This window comes from Fomitopsis serialis (assembly GCF_022376445.1).
Source record: "Fomitopsis serialis strain Sig1Antser10 chromosome Unknown B0H18scaffold_7, whole genome shotgun sequence".
In the NCBI taxonomy this organism is placed as follows: Eukaryota; Fungi; Basidiomycota; class Agaricomycetes; order Polyporales; family Fomitopsidaceae; genus Fomitopsis; species Fomitopsis serialis.
The window spans coordinates 51,864-72,765 of record NW_025954967.1 but is presented as its reverse complement, the minus strand read 5'-3'; the positions used below and the strand labels follow the sequence as shown (position 1 = coordinate 72,765).

General features: G+C 53.6%; 7 protein-coding genes across 7 annotated transcripts; 5 read left to right on the top strand and 2 right to left on the bottom strand.

Annotated features, from left to right (window-relative positions):
- Positions 1-1,349: 1,349 nt before the first annotated feature.
- Positions 1,350-1,505, top strand: B0H18DRAFT_838257 (uncharacterized protein; the record flags this gene model as incomplete). Its single annotated transcript, XM_048039465.1, has 1 exon — positions 1,350-1,505. A coding segment is annotated over one exon (156 nt), but the record flags the coding sequence as incomplete, so codon positions are not given.
- Positions 1,506-5,241: 3,736 nt separating this feature from the next.
- On the top strand, positions 5,242-6,633 carry B0H18DRAFT_1101879 (uncharacterized protein). Its single transcript, XM_048032534.1, has 5 exons — positions 5,242-5,346; positions 5,419-5,532; positions 5,589-5,861; positions 5,908-6,138; positions 6,190-6,633. The coding sequence occupies exons 2-5, from the start codon at positions 5,470-5,472 to the stop codon at positions 6,505-6,507; spliced, it is 885 nt and encodes a 294-aa protein (XP_047897983.1). The 5' UTR covers positions 5,242-5,346; positions 5,419-5,469; the 3' UTR covers positions 6,508-6,633.
- A 266-nt stretch (positions 6,634-6,899) lies between these two features.
- Positions 6,900-9,344, top strand: B0H18DRAFT_981821 (uncharacterized protein). The gene is made up of 6 exons (XM_048044498.1): positions 6,900-7,199; positions 8,060-8,176; positions 8,230-8,712; positions 8,761-8,852; positions 8,902-9,104; positions 9,156-9,344. Exons 1-6 carry the CDS (start codon positions 6,982-6,984, stop codon positions 9,336-9,338), a joined length of 1,296 nt encoding a protein of 431 aa, XP_047897982.1. The 5' UTR covers positions 6,900-6,981; the 3' UTR covers positions 9,339-9,344.
- A 17-nt stretch (positions 9,345-9,361) lies between these two features.
- B0H18DRAFT_870391 (translocation protein Sec62-domain-containing protein) lies at positions 9,362-10,816 on the bottom strand (the record flags this gene model as incomplete). Its single annotated transcript, XM_048040091.1, has 3 exons — positions 9,362-9,667; positions 9,830-10,314; positions 10,693-10,816. 3 exons carry the CDS (start codon positions 10,814-10,816, stop codon positions 9,362-9,364), a joined length of 915 nt encoding a protein of 304 aa, XP_047897981.1.
- Positions 10,817-12,180: 1,364 nt separating this feature from the next.
- B0H18DRAFT_870433 (CHAT domain-containing protein) lies at positions 12,181-15,662 on the top strand (the record flags this gene model as incomplete). The annotated part of the gene is made up of 2 exons (XM_048040096.1): positions 12,181-14,799; positions 14,853-15,662. 2 exons carry the CDS (start codon positions 12,181-12,183, stop codon positions 15,660-15,662), a joined length of 3,429 nt encoding a protein of 1,142 aa, XP_047897980.1.
- Positions 15,663-17,648: 1,986 nt separating this feature from the next.
- On the bottom strand, positions 17,649-19,150 carry B0H18DRAFT_600324 (uncharacterized protein). The gene is made up of 2 exons (XM_048038726.1): positions 17,919-19,150; positions 17,649-17,860 (listed from the first exon to the last, which is right to left on the bottom strand). The coding sequence occupies exons 1-2, from the start codon at positions 18,864-18,866 to the stop codon at positions 17,843-17,845; spliced, it is 966 nt and encodes a 321-aa protein (XP_047897979.1). The 5' UTR covers positions 18,867-19,150; the 3' UTR covers positions 17,649-17,842.
- A 74-nt stretch (positions 19,151-19,224) lies between these two features.
- Positions 19,225-20,770, top strand: B0H18DRAFT_981795 (NAD(P)-binding protein). The gene is made up of 8 exons (XM_048044497.1): positions 19,225-19,382; positions 19,441-19,602; positions 19,665-19,711; positions 19,769-19,789; positions 19,845-19,925; positions 20,000-20,222; positions 20,288-20,430; positions 20,513-20,770. Exons 1-8 carry the CDS (start codon positions 19,364-19,366, stop codon positions 20,633-20,635), a joined length of 819 nt encoding a protein of 272 aa, XP_047897978.1. The 5' UTR covers positions 19,225-19,363; the 3' UTR covers positions 20,636-20,770.
- The last annotated feature ends 132 nt before the right edge of the window (positions 20,771-20,902 follow it).

Genomic DNA, 20,902 nt, shown 5'->3' with positions numbered 1-20,902 from the left:
AAGGACGCGCTACCCTGTAGCCATGACCCAGTACATGAAGACAGCGCCCAATGCTCACAACGTCGGAGGCCTAGCTGACTAGACTTGGGGGCCGGGTCCATGCTCCGGGGTCCGTGTCCAACCAATCTGTACCGTGATCTGATACTGGGTGCCGTCCAGAAGCTCGACCCTCGCTTGCGTCGAACTGAATTGAGGATATTTTTCGATCGGCACCGTGACGGTGTGCGTTTTGATGGATCACTCCGATAGGACGGGACTGTCCGCCCCACCGGGGACTTGCCGGAGGGCGGAATGCGTCGCAACGATACTGGGTAAGGAATCCATTTCCATGTTTGCCCTTGCGTCACGCCAATGTCTGATTCATTGGGCGTTTACAGGTGCAGCCATACAAGCGAGGCGGCTTTTCCCGTCCATCCCCGCCTGCCACTCATAGTCTCTCCGTTTGTATTGCTATTGGATTGCCCATAAAGATCGTATGCGAGGCAGGTCCGGCTCAAATGCCAAGCAGCGCATCCATCCGGAGAGTGAAAAGGACTCGGATTAAGGGTTGTACATGCATATGACAAATCGTGAACTTAGTTCGTCCCGCGTGCTGGTCGCAAGATCAGAATCTGCGACAGAAGTCGTTGTGATTTCGGTGCATATTGCTGAAAGGTTTACACAGGACATGTTACCACGGCCAACAGTTATAAGGACGGCTGCAAGTGGGCGTGGGCCTGCCCTTTCGCGTTGGTGCTCCAACTCCTCTGATGTCGATGTTTATGACGTTCCAATTGCCGCCTCCGTCGGAGAGCTCCTCGCTGCCAACGTTTAATGTTGTGGTAGGTCTTATCCTTCGCTGTTCTGGGGTATGCCTAGGCTCTTGTGGGGTATACTGACGATCTCTTCATACCAGTGCGATAGGACACACCTCAACGCGCACGCCTTTCCAGGATTCCCAGGCAATATAGTTCCCTACGCCTTGGCGGCTTCTGCGGGAAGCGACCGGATGTACGCCGGTCCTCCAGGTGTCATCAAAGGCACCCTATTCGAATTGGGGGCAATGCTTCACGACCATATACCAGGAATCATTGCTGCCCCGGACACCGGTAGTCCGAAGAGCCTCTCCGACGAAGTATTCGAAGACGAACAAGTGAGTCGTATTTCTAATTTGGCTCAGAACGATGAAGCAAGGCTGATGCATCCGCCCGCCCTTAACTAGGCAGGATCGAGGACGGAAGGTGGCGAGACACCAGGGGGGGCTGAACCAAGCCGTCCAACGACACAAAGGCACCATGACGATGTGCAGGATGTGGGTGCTGATATCATGTTATCGCTTCGTCGGGCGGCTGAGGTTCGTCATCGCTTTGGTACAGAAACCGTTCCAGTGCCCGTCGTGTGACGGAGCTTTCCACAGAGTGCGAGATCTAAACCGCCATGTGAAAGTCCATCTTGGCTACAAGTATAGATGTCCGGGGTGTTCCCACGACTTCAGTCGTGCGGACAAGTTAAAGACACACATCCGCAGGGAGGAGATCTGCCTAGCGGCCACCTTGCAAGACCTGTGGGAGAAAAAAGAAGAGGTGACGGATGCTGCGAGCATTCATCCGACTAAACACCTCCAAAGGCACTATCAACATATGCCTCTTGTTGGTACAGACAGCACTACGGAAAATGTGTAAGATTGTTCATGGACGCTGGTGACGGTCGCCGAGATTGTTGATATGTTATCTTGTTGTACTGCAGTAGATCAATTTCAGACTCGAGACCCAGTAGCGTAGATGGTAACTCACTCATGCCTGTACATTAGGTAATCCGCTTCATCTTACGTTACCTCGTGAGAGGGCAACGCTGGAGCCCACTGTAACAAACAAGCATGCGAATCTCAGCAACGCTCTCCGCCTTATTTAATACAACGTGATCTCCCTTCAGGTCGCCAGCCTGTTCGAGGGTGGTCGGGGTCTTGACATGGGAGCATCCGACCTCCTCCGCACCAATGAATTCGAATTCTGCGCACGAAAACTACATACGCACCTTCTACTAGTATGTCACCGAACTTCACAAGCCTTTGGATAGGAAATGATGGCTTCAAGACGTGCCCGCTCTCCTTGAGAGGCAGATGATCTATACTGTAATCTGTAAGCCACTGAACAACCGACGCATTGACGACCCTAGACTCACACATCCGACATACTAGGCCTCAGATTCTTGTGAAAGCGGCGTAGGAAGTCTGCGTCTGGACCGCACTTCGACCGGAGCTACGTCATGAAGACACAACCACCTACAGGTCATAGCCCCAGAGGTACACGTCTCGTACGTCAACCGTGTGTACACTGCGCAGTAAATATACAGAATGCTGAGGAATACACGGGCGTGACGTACCTAGGCTCCTGAGGTCAGAATGACTAGGAAAGGCTCGGATCTGCGTCTTTTCCACCTACTACTAAGGGTGGCAACCCGGACTAGTAGCACTACGTCTACGGTCTCAATGAGTCACCCGACTATCGATGGAAGCATTCCGCTAGGACTGCTACTGGGATCTTGCACGCTCGACGGAGATAGCAAGTCCTGTATGCGATGTGCATTTGTGCGTTAGTCTTGTGGTGAGTCTACAAATTGCTGTCGCAAAAGACTGACCTCTGCATTCATTACACCTCAGGCTGCCAAGGCCTGATGACTATCCTTCTTTACAGCTCCAAACCTCGTAGGCCATGCGCCCTAACAAGACGGTCAGTGCATTACCACGTGTTTGCGTATGTTGAAAAGGCAGATCAAATTGAACCTCACAGACCGTAGCCTTCAGGGTGACTGAATCCATGCAAGGTACATTTTTGCCCAGCCATCGCCGCCGGTCGTAGGAGAAGACTGTCATACGTGGCAGGCGCGCCTGTTGCCCACGACGGCATCAGCCCGGATCTCGACGCGGGGCGCGCGCACCGGGAAATCTGCTCCAGGGCGGGCTTCCTACGGGCGGCGCAGACTCGGCGGAGAAGGGATCGTCCCACTCTAATACCGGACACGCCGTATCTGATCGGAGTGGCGAGATTAGCCCTGCCTGTGCGGGAGCGGGGGACTTCCACATCAGGAGGACAATGCAAGACGAGCGTGGAACCCAACCCTCTTGCGATTACTGCTGGCTACTGCTCCCGTGAAACCTGCGACATCCTTCTGTCCGGACTTCCCGAAATGGCACGAGATCACGATTGTAAGGTACTGCACGCATCAAGGTCTAGTACGTCCAATTCCCGGCCGCACTTCCTCCCCTGATTGATGTACATGGCCTCCGAGTCAGTGCATGTGCCAATCCATCGGCGGCCGCCTGTCCCCTTGAAGGGCTGCGTGAGGCCCGTGGGTCTCGATGAGAAGACGTCGGCGGCATCTGCCGCGACAGGCTCTCCAAGTCATACTCTAAGGCACGACTCGCATTTCACTGTCTGTGACGACGGATCACCAGTGTTGAGATCCTGAATTATTTACTTATACTGCCAAATGTACTGATAGTCGGATTTGACCCATACAAGTCGGATAATGCTGTCTGACGCAGAGTACTACTTCTTGACGATCGCATCGGGGAACCTGAAGACCAGGCAATGTGCTATGTTACCTGCGAGAGATAGTGGGGTAACCAACATGAACGTCAAGTTGAACGCACTGTAAGCAAAATCAACGCATAACCGTAGCGGTCTTTACGGTATCCTTGAAAGTGGAAGGGGAGGTTTAAGGACAAACAAACTGGAGGCAAGATGTCAGTGCACACGAACACTGACTTCAACCCAACTCGACATTTTCTTGAGCGACGGACACACCTGCCAGATCTGGCGGCTTGTCGAGGACTCCCCGATGCGCGATCTCCGTTTGCTTCCAGTACTCTTGTGTCCGGGGTCTTTGACCACCGGAGCGAGGCTGTCTCGGTGTCACTACCCGACAGCACCTCAGCCAAACTGCACCGCTTCACGGAAGGCACTTAGCGGAGGAGACATACCATGTGAGCCTGACAGACCTGTGGTACTGCTCGCGCTTCTTGGTCAACTGCGAATGCCCTCCGTGAACGATGATTCAAGGGGCACCACCAAAACGAACCACCTTCGTCCGATCCACGTAATGCGATGGACCTATGAACTCGGTCAATGGATCGACTTGGCCAATGCAGATGTGCCTCCTCAACCGGGCAGAGCAGCAGCGATCGTAGCTACGATAGCCTTCGAGATCGAGTGCGTCAGTGAGATTGTCCTCACAAGACTCAATGCTGCCAGTGCTTACATATCGGAGGTAGTGCAGCCTGAGCGCACGTCGGACACAAGCTCGACGTGACATCCCGAGTAAATTGTTCCTCGAGACATTGGCGTTGAGCGTTCCATTTTGGTCGAGAACCATTGTCGTGCTGTCGGACCCGGAATGAATACGGAAACAAACTATGCGTCTGAGCGCGCACCAATCTATTAGCACTAGCAGCACTAGCAGGAAGGTCTCGAGGCGAGACAACTACCCGAGCTCCCCATGATCGGTGCTCTGCGTTGCAAGTCAAGTAGCGCTGTACGTCTGTTGAGATATACTTATCCACCGATTTCCGATGAGAGATTCACTCACCCATACATCCCCCAGTAAATCCCAGGGCCGGCCCCTCAATGTCGTACGACAGCATGAGGGGGACAGAAGAGAGAGGAGCCATTACTGACATTTGCATCGTTTCGTCGTGATAACGCTGAATAATTATGGTATGTGGTAGGAAGGCCGCTTAAAATCTGTATACGTTGAAAGCTGACTTACCCTCTAGGAAGACCGGAATTCGGTATGTACGGGATCATCCCCGTAACCGGACCCCGACACGAGGGACTGGGGTGTCCCTGGGCATGTACGGCGGGGTTGCTTCGCGCGACGCCATTGGTCGGGATGTTGTCGCGGGGCCAGACGCGTGCGCATGCCTGCTCGCCGTTATCCAGGGATCCACGGACGTTCCCGACCAGCGGCCGAAGAACGGAGAAGGGGGCGCGCGGCACCATTACAAGGCCCGCCATATCTGATGTGCTTGGCGAGCGCAGGCTGCGCGCCGGTGCACGGATACACTGCATTGGAGGGTCATCCCAATTTGGACCGATCGCAGGGGACAATGCAAGACGGAGGAGGCAATTAGTCAACGCGCGGCATGTGTCTCGGCCTTCGAGCATGCTTCTGTCGGAACGCCAGGTTTTGATCCCAATGACATGTGCTGTAGGAATACGCGTTCATTTCCCGGATGCACTTTATCCAACTGGCTCGTGCGCACGACCGACGTCGGCCAGATCTCGTGCAAACGATACGCGACCGGCGGCCATTTCCGGGCTACTGGATAGCTGGACGCGGGGTCCTCGTCGAAGAGACATAAATACGGTGCGCTCCCGGCCGCCACGCCTCCAAGTTCCCGTCGTACGCGACTGATCCCCCGCATCCTCCCTGCCCCAGCCAATCTTCTACCAACCTCCTGAAGCTCTATCAGTAACCCTCGCATACAAGATGACAGACAGTATCGATATGCAAGCTGCACGAGAAATAATCAACATGCTCGAAGAGAGACTTGTAGGTCTTCGCTCCGATCAACTTGAAGATTATACTAAGACTGACAACTACGACAGTACGATAACCAGTACGAAGACCCACTTAGCCTTGTAGATGAGCCACGAATGGTCGATCCCATCTTCGAAGACCCCCGGAAGATGCCCATATCGTTCCTTGAGCCGGAGAACTGTGTGCTCATTGACGGGCTGCTGGGATTCGCTGTGACCGAATCACCCCTCGACGCGGCTCGTCGATTAGTGCAGGGGCTGCCAATCATGGAGGAAGTCTCTACGACGCTCGACACCGTAGAACTACCGTCGACGGAAGTCGGTCCTCGCCAGCAGCCGCACGTACCCACCCCCGCATTGTCGACTACAACGTTGTCTGACGTCTCAGACTCTGGCGAGGCCTGGGCAGAGTCGCAGACGGCTGTCTCTTCCCGTTCGCGTCACCGACACGCTCCACTCCTTCCTCCTCGGCATCCACTATCCCGGACGAGCCCGAGCGTACGGCGCTGAAGCGAAAACGTTCGTTGTCGGACGTTTATCCCTGCCTTCGAAGGCCATGTCATCCGTCGCAGATGATTCTTCTGCTGAGGTCGGGAGTGTCTTGTCTCCGCCAACCCAGGTGAGTTGTCCAGCCTTCCTTGCTGTCCTGCCTACTGAGATTGGACGACAGAAGACATCGTCGAACGGTCGACGTGGCGGCCCGGGAAAGTACCTTTGTGATCTTCCCGGATGCTCCAAGTCCTTTGCTTCGGCGCAGAATCTTTCGCGACACAAGAACAGGACTAAGCAGCACGGGGCGAAAGTCTTATACAAGTGCCCCGTCTGCGAGTGGACTACCACGCGCTGCGACCCCTTCAGACGGCATTTCGACGGCGATACACATGTCGCGTGCAAGGAATTCGTGCTGAAGAAATCCGGGGAGTCGGATGTGAAGGATATTCCTCTGCAATTCATTGCGCAGTACAAGATCAGTACGGAATCTACGTGAATCATTAGCGGACCGAGTCAGTATTATATGTAGCAGTAGCTTCTGTAGCAGTTGTATTGCGTACCTACTGTCCGGAGAATGTTGTTGTATGTACACTCCCGAAGAGTTGTTGTAGTGATTCCACCGTGATCACGATATCGTAGTGAGCAGATCCTTCGGCCAGTGCCAGCTTGGTGCCGTGCGTCCGAACTTGACAGAGGACACTGATTCTCGAGTTCGTTGGATCAGGCTGCATGTCTCCGGAGCCTGAGGTCGTCATCGGTCGTCGAGGACGATTCAGCCTTGGTTCAGCCACAACCGCGACGCGACGCGCGACCGCGTCAACATGGCAACACGTGACTGTCGCGTCCGTTGGTGCCCCGGGCCGCAAGACGCAGTGACTGACGACCTCCCACTCCTCCATCCTCGACCTCCCGCTCAGGCAACCCAGTTCTTCGCCTACCGCCCTTGCGGCGTTGTCTCTCTCATTGCGCCATGAACAGGTCTACCAACACACTGAAGCGCACTTTTCACCCCAAGGCTTCCCCTCAGTGGAACAATCACTTCGGGCCCATCTGCCGCCGGCACTACCTGCAACCCTTCACGCGCAGCTATGCGTCTTCGCCGCTACAATGGGCGCGCTCGAATTCCCGCATATCGACTGTGTTTACAGTCCTTATTGCGCTAGGCCTGGGATCCACCGCATATGGCGTGTAAGTGGTCTGTTGCGCGTTCTCTGTGTCCGAATCCACCTTTACGTGGGTATTCCGATTCTCCTCCCCAAACCACCGTTTGAAGGTGGCGAGAGAATGCTTTGGCGTTTGAATAGGTGGATGAGACGATGAAGGCGGTGGACTGAGATGTAGACATGGAACTGTCGTGCGCGCGACGCAGAGGTGCAGAGACTGCGTGATACACCGTTCTTGTCCCTATGTCCGGAGCTATCTCTCCACGTACCGACAACCCCGGGGGCTCCAAACTTATCGACCTCACGTCTCTGGGTGGCGAGAGCAGACTCGCCCTGACCAGGATCAAGGCGTGTGGCGTCTACTGCTGGATCAATCTTGCCGTCCACGTCCTTCAGCGTGCATGTACGTACGTTTGTGTCGTCTGCGAGAACGGGGGTTGTTGGGCCATCGTATGTACGCGTATAATTGTTGACTGTCTTGTCCGTGGTGCCATGTTGACAGTCAGGTCTATCTGCGCGGCGCTCACAATCTCGTGCTTGATCCCCCCAGCGAGCATTGCCCGCCCTTACATGGGCTTGGCTCTCGCTGTTAGCCCTCGCGTCGCAGGCTACTACTTCCGGCGAAGTGGTATTCGACATAACCTGTTCTGTCGGCGCCGTGAAGTTCAGTGTGCGCTAGGACCAGGTGAAACTGGTCCGTCACTATCTTCTTGCTGTTGACTTTCAGGGACATTGGGCGCACAGATGGTAGCTAGAAAACTTGTTGTTCGCTTCCTTTCCGATCGGGCCAGGGTCAACATGGCCTTTTCGAAGGCAGTTTTGTCGCGCTCTCTCATCGTCTCGGTCAAACTAGCTGGGCAGGCAGCTGATATTTCTGTCTTTTAGATATGAATTCTACTCTATGTTCACTATGTGGCCGCAGGAAGTTCGAGGCGACTTGCGCGCCGGCATCAAGGCCAAGAACCAAGGTGACTTCATTTTAAGCGAGCGATACCTTCGCCGGTCCGTCTCCTCTCTCACCATACCGCCGTTCTCACCTAACATCGTCTATGCAGCGCATACGAAACTGCACTCGCTCTTCCGCTCGCCACATTCTCGCCCTCACCCCACCTCAAGCTCTCCGGCATAGCCATCGCGCTCGCGTCCACGCTCGAAGCCGCCGACCGCCCAGAGCCCGCGTTCGAAGTCTACACCGACGCCCTGTCTCGCCTACGCGCCGCCAACGCCGCATCACCGCTCACGGGCCCCGAGCGAATGCGCGCGGTCGCGATCGCATCCAAACTCGGAGAGATGGCGGAGACGTACCAGCTGCCCGTCGCGGAGGAGGAGCGCTGGCTGACTTACGCCGTCGAGGAGCTCCTGCGCATCCTCCGCGACGAGACTAGGAAGGGCGAGCTCGTCGTTGAAGGCGAGGCGCAGGAGGGGAGCATCCCGCTGATGCTGGCGGAGCTGGAGATGCCACCGTGGGTGACGAAGACGGACGTTGGAGCGCCTTTGGAGGCCCTTGGCCGGTTCTACGCGAGGGAAGGAAACGTCGAGTGCGTAGGTCTTGTTGGAGTCGTGAGATTAGCTGACTTGGGCTTCAGGTATGCGATGCCTTTGTATCTACAGGCTATCAGCCTGCTCGTCCCTCCGCCTTCGAGTAAAAAGAAGGCGACGGTGGAGGAGCGGTGCAGAGGTAGGCTCGACTCACAATTCCTAGAATTCTCGTCTGATCGTCTTCGTAGGAGCGCAGCTAATGAACAACCTCGCGGAGCTGAGCATCCGTGGCAAGCAATCCGACGAGCAGCGGGCGCAGGCCATCGCATGGGCACAGCAAGGGCTCGCCACGATCGAAAAGACAAAGGCTTCTGGTGGTGACCCCGAAGAACTATGGCTGTGCGAGCAGACTCTTGCGGCTGTGCTCTTCAATCTCGGATCCCTTCACGAGGTGGGTTGTCTCGTCCTTTCTTGCAGCTACGACTTACGACCCGGCGGACAGATGGGTGGTGATATGGACCAGTCGCGCCAGCTGTTCAAGCAGAGCCTCGAACAAGCACAGAGCATCAAGATGCGCGAGGGCGTCATCGAAGCCCAGACAGCGCTCCGGCGGCTCGACCGTCTTTCAAAACGTGCCACCCCTTCCCTTCCTACCGCCTCTCCGCCCGCAAGTAATTCCACATAGAGCACTAATCGGATTAAAATAGATTATGTGTTCCCAACGAGAGAAGCATGCCTAGCCAATAGATACAGCGGATCACCCTCAACGCAACTGATACACCAATCCATCCTTGCGCCACGACCCGCGAGCGCGTCAGCCCTAGTCCTCCTCGGCGACATCCTCCACGCGCGCGGTCCTGCTTGCTGGACGCGAGCTGCCTGAGTCGGCGATCTCCTCGATGTGTGCGCCGCCCTCTTCTGCGGGCGCGGCACGGCCCTTTCCCTTCTCGGCGCGTCTCTTCTTGCCCTTCTTTTTGGGTAGTCCCACTCCCATAGAGGGATGAAGGATTCCACCTACGTGAACGCGAGCTCGTCAGTCGGGTGCTCCCAGATGTGAGACGGGAAAGCCGGGCATGCTAGCTGGGGACAGAGAACGCCGCGAGACGGAAAGACAAAGTTCACTTCGACTCCGCGGCGTACTCCCCCAGGGCATCGCGCGTAAGACAAAGGACTCACAAATCCGACGTCTGCAAACAGCTTTGGGAATATCCAAATCCCAGGACTCGCCACGATGACGGTGATGATATAGAATATCAATCTAACGACGGCGATCGCGAAGAACAGACCGACGAGGCCGAGCACGCCGATACTGAGGTACCACACGTACAGCCGCATGACTGGCGGCCATAGTGGGAACATGACACCGGCGAGCATGATCGCGACCATGGCGAGACCGCCGGCGTACGTCGTCCACTGCGAGCCCTCGTAGAACCACGCGTAATAGTGTGCGGCGTCGAACGCGGTCTGCATCTGCTCGACGGTGAGCATCTTGGGTGAATTGGACGAGGAGCCGGATGGCTGCCCGCGGTCGACGTGAAGATAGAAGGCGAAAGGGATGACGGAGGTGAGGACGGTGGCGGCTTCCTGCTCGTCTGTGACGGGTGGGACGTTTTTGAGCTTGGCGTAGGCTGGTGAGAGGAGGGCTTTGATTGCGCCTTTGCCTGTGGGAGACCTCGTCAATTTCGTGTATCCCGGGGCGACAGCCTGCTCGCCACTCCCGAACGCGAGTGCGGTCGACACGTATCTCAACCGACCTGCAGCCAGATGTAATGCGATACGGCGACCAGCGCGCCATTGCAGATCTTCCAGCACCGAAGGACAAAGTGAACGGTGCAAGTAGCTCTGCAGCGGCTCTCAGCGGAGCAGGCTCAGACGAAGCGTCGAGGCTAGATGAACGTGCCAGCTTAGCTCTGGAAGCGAAGACACATTGTACAATCATCCGTTACAACGTTCATTGAGACATCGGTGCTACGGTGGACCAGAGACAGTGTTCCGCACCCGTCCGGAGTGGACACCAGGGTGGCGATCGTGCCACGTACCTTTGAAGTAGTCTATCCGCTTCCCGTTCAAGATGCCCACCCGGATCTTCAACCCAGCCTTGCTACTGCGCAGATAATTGACGACATTCCGGAGGTCCTGCGGTGCTTTCGTCTGCTGTTCCATCTTGGCACGCGTTCACGCGGATCGTGAAGACTAGTGCCGGGTTCGTGAGGCGCTGTTGGGACCGGAGAGCGCGGAGAAAGGACAGAGGTGGTCGGGGCAGGTGGAAGGACGCAAGACAGAGCACTGTACGGAAGAAATACACGGAGGAGGAGGCTGGCAAGGTGTTGTGCTCGCTGGCGGTGGCTGACTAGCGCTGACTGCCTGTATTGCATGACACGTCGGCTTACATAAGCGTACGCGTTTAACGCCGTCGCAGAGACTTTGAACCTCTTTGAACGAAACCACAGCATCGGTTTTGCTCGTCGTTTCCAGCCTTCTCCCTGCGGTCAAGCGTCCTCAGATCGACTTAGACTGCTAATAGTATCGGTATGTATGCCATTCATTCGCGAAAGATGTTCGTTTCCTATGGGACCGCTGTGCGGCATAGTACGCGGCGAATGCCTCTCTGAAGCCTCTAGGATATCAGAGGATGCGAGGCTATATCCGCATACTCTGGGGGTAGACATCAGGTGGTGGTTGTGAGTGGGCGCCGCCATAGCCAGCAATATCCACGGTGGGCGCCCTATCGAGACACCACTGTCGGGCGCCATCTCTCTTCGTGTCGTACACCTACCTCCATCTCTCATCGCTCTGCATCCTACCCCGATCGCAAGTTTTTGGGAGCTGTACTTCACTGACCAGCACAACAGAATCATGACGGACGAAGTACCCGTCTCCGATCCCCCATCGCATGACTCTATCATTGCACGGTGCGTGTACTGCAGGTCAAATAGATCGTCCTATTAGCTTACCTGCGATTACCTCGTAGCCTCGGGCTCAACGTTAGGATATCTGGTATGCTCTACTCTCGTGATCTTTAGGACGTTTGGACACAACGATCATCCGTCTCGTAGACATCACCGTCATAAGCAAGGAAGACATCCTCGACAGTGACAATACTCTGTTCGCGCTCGCTCTTTCCATCGAAGGCGACGAGGTTGCGCGATTGGATCTCATAGCGCAGCCTGAACCGCGTCGTTGCTGGACCGCGGACGGTGAACTCGAATTGTGCGTCATATCGTTCATATTCAGCATGCAGCAGCCTACCGACAACGCACAGGCCTGGCGACATCGAACAGATCGACTTCGCTCTACTGCGCGAAGCGTCGTCCGAGGAGGTCAGTGTTGTTGGACAAGTCTCGCAGACCGGCCGCGATCTTCTATCAAGTCAAGCCGATGTCGTGGACGGCATCATCGGTAGAGTGTTACCCCGTTGTTACTGGGATCTACTCATGGACGCACCTATAGGGATGGTCAACATCGAGGTCCCCAACAGCCCGTACAAGCTCAGCTGGGATTGCATCACCTTTTCAGAGGAAACAACGATGCCTACTGACATATCCCCTTCAGAGGCCAAAGACTTGCGGGACTTGGTCGGGCACATAGCTGATCTGCGTGATCAGCTATATGCAAGATACAACCAGACTGGGAACCTTGCTGACATTGAGAAGACAATCAAGCTCTGTGTGACATTGTGCTTTCTGAATGCCCACCGCAAGCATGTGCTCCCATTTGGCTTGAACAACTTAGGAGCCATGTACTTGATAAGCTATCAGGACTTTGGTGATTTCTCTGCATTGCAGAAAGCAATATCCACACTGGAAATGGCTAAGTTGAACTTCCCAAGTGATGCAAGATTGATTGACTTGTCAATCAATCTCTCAACAGCATATGGCAAATACTATGACCATCTAAGAGAATTGTCCTCAATTGAGAGTGCTGTATTGTTTGCACAAGAGGCTATCAAGCTATCTGAGAAGCATGGCAGTCCATTGCTGCCTACTTCATTGTTTGCATTGGCAAGTGCATATGATAGACAGTATGAATTCTCTCATGACCCAAATGTTTTGTATGAGGCTATTGAGGCATGCCAGAAAACTCTGGCTCTTGTGGATGATGGAGATTTCAAGAAGACAAAGTATCAGAGCCTCCTAGGGTGGATGAAACAAGAACTATTTGAAGTCACAAGGAATGTTGAGCTTCTAGAGGAGGCCATTGCCATTGGTACATTGGTAGTTGGGTCTACTGCAGACCACAATATTTCCAAGGCTGGCTACCTCAACAACTTGGCCAATGCTTACCATGCTCATTGGCAATATAGTGATAATGTTGAGGATTTGCACAATGCTCTCAGCCTTCAAAGACATTCCTTAGAGATAACACCAGATCATAGCCAGCACAAGCATGTCTTTTGGGACACTCTTGGTACTCTGTATGTCAGCCTTTGGCAACAATCATGGCAATTGAGTAATATTGAAGAGGCTGTCAATGCACATAAGATGGCAATGAATACTGCTCCTCAAATTCATGCCAGAAAGTCACACTACTTGATCAACCTTGCCAATGCATGCTCCTGCATGTTTTCCCAGACAGGGGATATTGTGCATCTTGAGGCTGCCTTGGATGCATTGAATGGGGCCAATATTCAGGAGGACAACCCAGCTAAGCCTATGATCCTGAATAGTACAGCAAATATTCATCTGAGCCAGTTTGGTATGTTGCATCAAATTGAGGACATAGAGCAGGCAGTCACAAGTTACAAAGCTGCTATTGGCCTTCTTGGTGAAAGGAATGCAGAGACTCCCTTCTATATGCAACAACTTGGATATGCATTGAGAATGAAGTATGAATTTACTCTCAATTACTCAGACATTGAAGAGGCTGTCTCAGTGCTGAACCAAGCCAGTGATATCATGGCCCTTGATCATCCTAAAAGACCTCAGCTGTTGATTGACCTTGGTACCTCATATCAGATGCAGTCAGATCACTTTGGCATTGGTGGGAGTGACATTTCTATGGTTGACAAAGCAATTGCAGCACACATGACTGCTCACATGCTCAATCCAGAGGAATATCATTTTGCAGCATTATCACATGCACTCCTATCCAGATTTGAATACAGCAAAGATCCTCATGATATTGAGAGAGCCATTGACATGGCCAGAGATTCCTTGAGGAGAACCATAGATTCAGATCCATACAAGACCATGTGCTATGGGGCTCTGGGAAATGCATACAATGTCAGATATGAGTGGTCTAAGAATTTGGATGATATTAAGGAGGCAAGCAATGCCTATGGGCAGGTGGCTAAACTCAGTGTCCATCAGCCAGACAAAAGGCTGGACTTCACCCTTAGATGGGCAAGAATGTCAGCAGCTGATCCATCACTGCATCAATCCACTATTGATGCCTATGACTATGCAATCAAGTTGATACCTCAAGTGGTATGGCAAGGCCTTCCATTGAGCAAGAGGTACAGCAGGGTCAATGTCATTGGGGACCTTGCAAATGAAGCTGTCATTGTTGCCCTTGGGAGTAAGCAATATGGATTAGCTCTTGAATGGTTAGAGCAAGCACGCTCTATCTTATGGGGACAGCTGTTGAGGTTGAGATCTCCTGTAGAGGCACTTGAACAAGTCAACCCTATTCTTGCTGAAGAATTTAAGTCAGTGACTAAGAGCTTGCAAGCCATCAATGCTAGGGAGACTGTCAATCAGAGTATGCAATCCAGCAAGACATCTCAGCAGGCAGCCCAAAGGCATAGACAGTTAGCAAGGGAGTGGGAGCTACTTGTTGAGAAAATACAGTCAACTACTGGCTTTGAGCATTTCCTGCAGCCTCATTCTCTCATTGAACTCATGCAAGCCTCGCAATATGGCATCATAGTTGTCATCACTGTCTATCAACATCAATGTCATGCACTAGTCATGCAGCCAGGATCATCTGAGCCCACACATATACCTTTGTTTAACTTCAACTACTCAAAGGCAGAGGCTATGCAGAAGAACTTGAAGGATTTACTGAAAAATGCAGGCAGAGCTGCCAGAGATGTCACCAGATCAGCTAGGATGGTATCATTGCAAGCATCAACTGAATCCTTGCATGAAATACTTGCAGAACTATGGCAATCTGTAGCTGAACCCATTATCTTGGGCCTCAATATGGTGAGTATTATCATGGTACTGAGCATTTCATGACTAATAATACAATATTCTAGACACCATGTCTGAGTCCATCCCAAGATTTTCCACACTTGTGGTGGTGTTTGACAGGTCCAATGGCCTTCCTTCCAATTCATGCAGCAGGTCTATACTCTGATGGCCAAACAGGAAGCAAAGTCTCAGACTTTATGGTCTCATCATACACTCCCACTATTACCTCTCTCCTAGAGGCTAAGTCCATTGAGAAGCATGAGTTTCATGGACTCCTTGCTATCAGTCAGCCTCAGACACCAGGCCAGAGGATTCTTCCTAATACCAAGGAGGAGCTCCAAAGGATCAAGGCCAACATGCAGAATACAAAGCTTGAGTTAACAATGTTAGAGCATTCTCAAGCTACAACTGAGGCTGTCATGAAAGGCATGGAAGATCACAGCTGGATCCACTTTGCATGCCATGCACTGCAAGACATATCCAGTCCTTTGGACAGTTCCTTCTATCTGTACAATGGGAAAATTGAATTGTCAAGGATCATCCAGAAGGTCTTGCCTCATGCAGATTTTGCCTTCCTCTCAGCCTGCCAAACAGCATCTGGAGATGAGAACCTCCCTGAAGAGTCCATGCACTTGGCTGCTGGGATGCTAGCTGCTAGTTATTCCAGTGTCATTGCTACCATGTGGAGCATCATGGATGATGATGCCCCTATCATTGCCAATGAGGTCTACAAGTATCTGTTGAAGGATGTGAAACCTGATAGTAGCAAGGCTGCATATGCCCTTCACCATGCTATCCAGGAATTCCAGCAGCAGTATGGCAATACAGAGAAGAGTCTGTTGTCATGGGTACCTTTCATACATGTTGGTGTCTAGTTTGAAGTGTGCATAAAACAATTCCCGGCTTGATAGTGGTAGCTAGTATCGTGCAAAGTATGTTTGCTCAAGTTGAGATTGTGTTTGTATGATCGAGAATGTATTTGTACGTTACCTGTGTTGGTTCCGAAAGGTCCATGCTATGATTGTATTTAGTATTTATGAAAGAGAAATTTACACGCACAGGGAACGGATGATTCGATATGCCACTGTCGCGATACCCAGAAACAGGTTCTATGCACGCACACAATGTCGGTCTTAGTCGGGTCGTCGACCATAGCAAAAGCCTTGCTAGACAAATATTCATCATCTACCATCATACAGCACTAGAATTGAGTCAAGAGGTCAGTCGAGGGATAACTTTTAGACAGCGGCACATACCAGGATCACTTCTATCCCGCGAGAGTTGCGGGCGATCAGCAGCCCTCGGCCTAGCAGACTTCCGGCCCTCGGTCCTGCACATAGCAGCCGCTTCTTACTGCATACGTACGTTATCCTTACTCGCGCCCGGAAACACGCATAGCGTTTTGTGTATGCCCATCGCGGTGCCCATGCGGGTCACAAGGTACTCCGAGCCATTGATCTCGGGGAAGATCAGGATCATCTCCGATTCCAAACAACGACATCACACAGGGCATATGTCGCTGTGTGTTGTATATGTCGACGAAGAACGCGAGGTAACGGAGCGACGTCAGGACAAAGCGGAGGTTCAGGGGTATTGTCGACAACTCACCAACGACGTGGATGTGTGTGACGGCGGCGAGGAGAAGTACGGCTCACTGTCATAAGAATACGAGCCCGCGGGCGTGGATAGTCAGGCGACTGCATACCGGTGGTGGTAGGAAGGGCTCCGTCTACGTGCTGATGCCTCGCACGGCGGTGAGGAGGCCGCGGCAGGTAGCCAGAAGAACACACGGTTGCGCGCGCGGTGGTCCAGAGCTGGGACGTGTTGTCCGCGACATTGCCAGCTGCGTCTTCCAACCATCGGTTCTGGACGAGCGGACGGAGGTGGCCCGTGAGACTGCCGATGAGGTGTCTCCGCGATGAGAGACAACATTATGTAGAGAACTGGGAACGCGAGTTTCCGCGTCAGAGAACAGACTTGCAAGAGAGATATGAACGCACTCCGCTTTCAGTACGCCTGCTCTGGCTACTTCGAGGGCCCGCTCATTAGGGAGAGAAACGGAAACACCACGATACTCATCGAAGCCCTGATCGGCCCAGGTAGCCATCGTAGAATCGATGGGTGCTAGTGACGAGAGTACCGATGTATCGGCACTGGTACCTGGCAACGAGTAGTCAGTGCCATATCACGATAGATTAGGACACGGTGGACCTCCTGCTCTAGCTGTATACTCACCCAAGTCTGACTTAGTTCAGTACGCTTCCATCGAGCACGCTAGCTGGGACATACGGATGCACGCGGTATCCCGCAGTTCACGATGCCTTGGTAATATGTCCTGCGGTCGAACAAGACGATTGTGCGTCATGCGTCCGAGAAGCTATGGCCCAGACCCTGCAGCCTTCTAGCACGGGCACTCGGAAGATGTCCGATTCGCCCGTCCCGCACACCGATTGTCAACCCATTGACACGCGTCGGTCACCGCTTGCATGACACGACGACAGACGACGGGGTAGTGCATGAACGAAGCAGCTCTTCAGACGAGCTAACAGATACGTCGCTGGGAGTCATAATTCGTTAGTCTGCTCATAAGTCACGTATAGAGCACACTCGCCTGTATTCAAGTTTGGGGGCAACGTTGCGTCGATGTCGCTGGAGAGGCGAGAGATGTACAGTATTGCATGATGGAGCGAAGGAGCGTACGTGTGCTGATGCGACGAGTATAGCCCCAGGTACGTCCGAAGGTGTGGTTGCCGCGCGCTGCCTGGGATGCGCACAGCGTTAAATGCCAATGGCTTGCCCGACTAGCGTCTGTGATGCTATGGGAGGTTTGTAATCGAGATATGCTGTTTCATCTTAGCAGGGATCGAACGTTCAGTGAAGGATCATCGACGAAACTCGCAATACCTGCAGTTCGGTTGAGAAAGCCAAATTTTGATTGTGAGAATGGACAGCGAGAGTCAAGTATTGCGAAATCGAAATCAAACTCGAAACCGCCACGCGCTGATAGCTCCCGTACATTTTGCACCTTGGTAGGTCAGGAGCGCACGAACATTGATCACAGGTCCCAGGATGGCTGGAAGGAGAGCTTCAGCAATCGACATTCAGAGTAATGAGACCCGAATACGACCAACATGTTCTTGCGTGAGTGGCACACAACTGCGCGAGGCATGGCCGAGGCCCGCAACCCAATCGTCGTACCACCTCTTGATGTGGTCCATGCCGCCGGACCCATCGCACCCCTCCTTTGCCGACACTACAATACGCGCGTCATACACATCCGATGCCATATAGTCCTGAAGCCCGGAAAGCTCCGTCTCTGCGGACGTATCTCTTCCGAACAGGGAGACAATTCTCATCCGCTTGAAGCCACGGGAGGCATGCTTGCCAACGAGGCGAAGCTGGCACACGCCCATCCCTAGATTATCATTATCCCACTTGGAATCCGGGGGAAACCCGAGGTCGGGTGGCATGGGTCTGGAGCAGTTGTATAGGTGGGTGATACTCTGTACGCTGGGCGATCGCAGAAGGAGGCACACCGTCTTGTCGGTGAGCTCCGTGTGCACGAAAACAATGTCGCGAAGGGCAGTGAGATGAGAAATGTCTGGTAGGTCGAGGGTCGCATGATTCCTGACGCGAATTGACAGCGACTCTAGCGTCACTGGGAGGTGGGGCACGATTACGCCTATGATCGTAGCGGGATAGCCGATCATCGCCAGCGTACGCAGACTTGGGCACAGCTCGACGATTCCAAGAGTAGCATTCCATAGACGTGATCGTCCGATGATAGTTTGACCAACACGTTCGCGCCCCGTCCCTCCGAGTTGGGGACGAGTGCCTGTGCGATTGGCTCGGGACCGGCGGTTCCTGCCTACCCAGAGATGATGGACATAAGTATGAAGGGGGCGTTCAGTAAGACGTGTGGCGGTAGTGTGCCCTTCTGAATCCGAATTAAATGAAGTGAGCACCGCGCGTTGAAAGGAGGCAGCTTGGGTCGGCGTCGTCAGCACGACTGTAGAGTAGAGGATAGGGATGATCCACGCGTAGACGGTCTTGCATGTCTGGGACAGTGCTGCAGCCATCGAGCGGTCTCCTTCAATCGCATCCAAAAATATCTAGTGCGGCATCATAGTAAAACGTACGTGTGTTTGTCAAGCGTAGGTCCGAAGATGTGGTAGACTCAGGACTCGGGACTCACAGGCTGAATGATCTCCAGCGGTAAGCTGTGGCTTTCGCCATCCGTCTTTCGAGATTCAAATGGCCTCTGCATTGATAGAGGATGGATCCAATGATGTATAGACGATAATGGCGAAGTTGACGACGACGTCTGGTTTGTTGTGGCAGCAGCGACTGAACCGCGGTCGACGTAGTACGTAAGCAAGTACCGAGCACGTACTGTGGATCTCGATCCGGCAGTGGCTGATTCCCAGTGGCGCCTGCGGAAAGTCCTGCCAGTGTACTTGTGCATTCTACATATCGTCTACGTTCATCCCATCTCTCAGCAATTGGCTTGTTCTACGTCTTCTCTGGTGTGCTTATCATCGAGGAGCTGCACAGAACTAACTGCTGAAACGACATCATGCGCGTTATAATCACAGGTGAGTGCTCACTCAGCACTGAGTCGCGCTGTCTCACTATGTGTTGCTTCACATCCAGGTGCCTCTGGCATCCTCGGGTCCGCCGTCTACAAAGCCTACAAAGCTGCTGGTCATGAAGTTCTTGGACTCGCGAACTCGCGCCCGACGGGGGAGCTCAAGAAGCTTGACTTGCTCGATTCCGCGGAGGTGGAGCGGGTATTCATGGGGTTCAAGCCTGACTGTGAGCACAACGCGCTTGATGATGGGCTTTTTCTAACCGAAGAATTGGTGGGGTGACAACAGGGGTGATCCACTGCGCTGCAGAGCGCAGGCCGGATGTCGCAGAGAAGGTTGCGTCCGCTCGATCGCTGCAGCTCGAAGCGATAAGCTGATCCGCGCTGAACCAGAATCCAGAGGGCGCACAGCAGGTAAGTCATGCACACCGGATGTCGTCGATAGTCATTCGAACATGCCATCACACAGCTCAACGTCGGCGTCCCGGAGCACCTCGCCAAAACCGCGAAAGCGCTCAAGTTCACGCTCGTCTACATCTCCACGGACTACGTCTTTGACGGCACCTCGCCGCCGTTTCGCCCTCCGCGCGCACGAACCCGGTCAACCTCTATGGGCGGACGAAGCGTGACGGTGAGCTCGCGGTACTCGGTGTCGTGGACGCACGCGCAATCGTCCTCCGGGTGCCCGTCCTCTACGGTCCCGCACCCAACAACGCGGATACTGCCGTGAACATCTTGCTAGACGTCGTCGCGGACCAGAGCGGGAAGCAATACAAGATGGACCACTACGCGACGCGTTATCCGACGTGTGTCGTCGACATCGCCGATTTCCTCGTTCGGCTGTCCTGTAAGGAAACGTTGCCCAAGCTTGCGATCATGCCGATGTAGTGCTGATGCCGCGGATCTGTATAGCACTGCCCGCCTCGAAGGCTATCCCGCCGATCCTACACTACTCTGCCAGCGAGCCGTTCACCAAGTACGAGATGTGTCTGATATTGTCCCGTCTCCTCGGCGTGCCTCATAGTCACATTATCCCGGATGCTGAGGCCCCGACGGTGCGTTACTTTCATCTCTCGCTGTCTTCACCATCACGCTGACCGCTTACATGGCTGCTTACTCGGCATCGGTCTCGTGTAGGGAGACGCTGCTACTACGCGGCCACGAGACTGCCAGCTGTACACGCGCGAGACAGAGGACCTCATGGAGGGCCAAGGCGGGCTTGGCTGGACCCCATTCGAGGAGTGGTGGCAAGAGTATTGAAGACCAAACAGTGAAGCGAATCGCGCATGAAGCGAGGAGGCAACAGAAGCAGATCTCACGAGACGACATATGTAGGATTCACTAGCCAGAGAAGAGCGGGGACAAGAATGTACTGTATTGCGATGTTCTGACTCGAAGTCGACGCGGGCTGTCTCAGTTGCGTAGGTCACTGTTCAAGTCACTAAATGTTCACTGGATGTGACCATCTCGACAACGATGACGGAAGATCACGTGCGTGTGACGAGGCGCGTTCGTGACACGACGTCA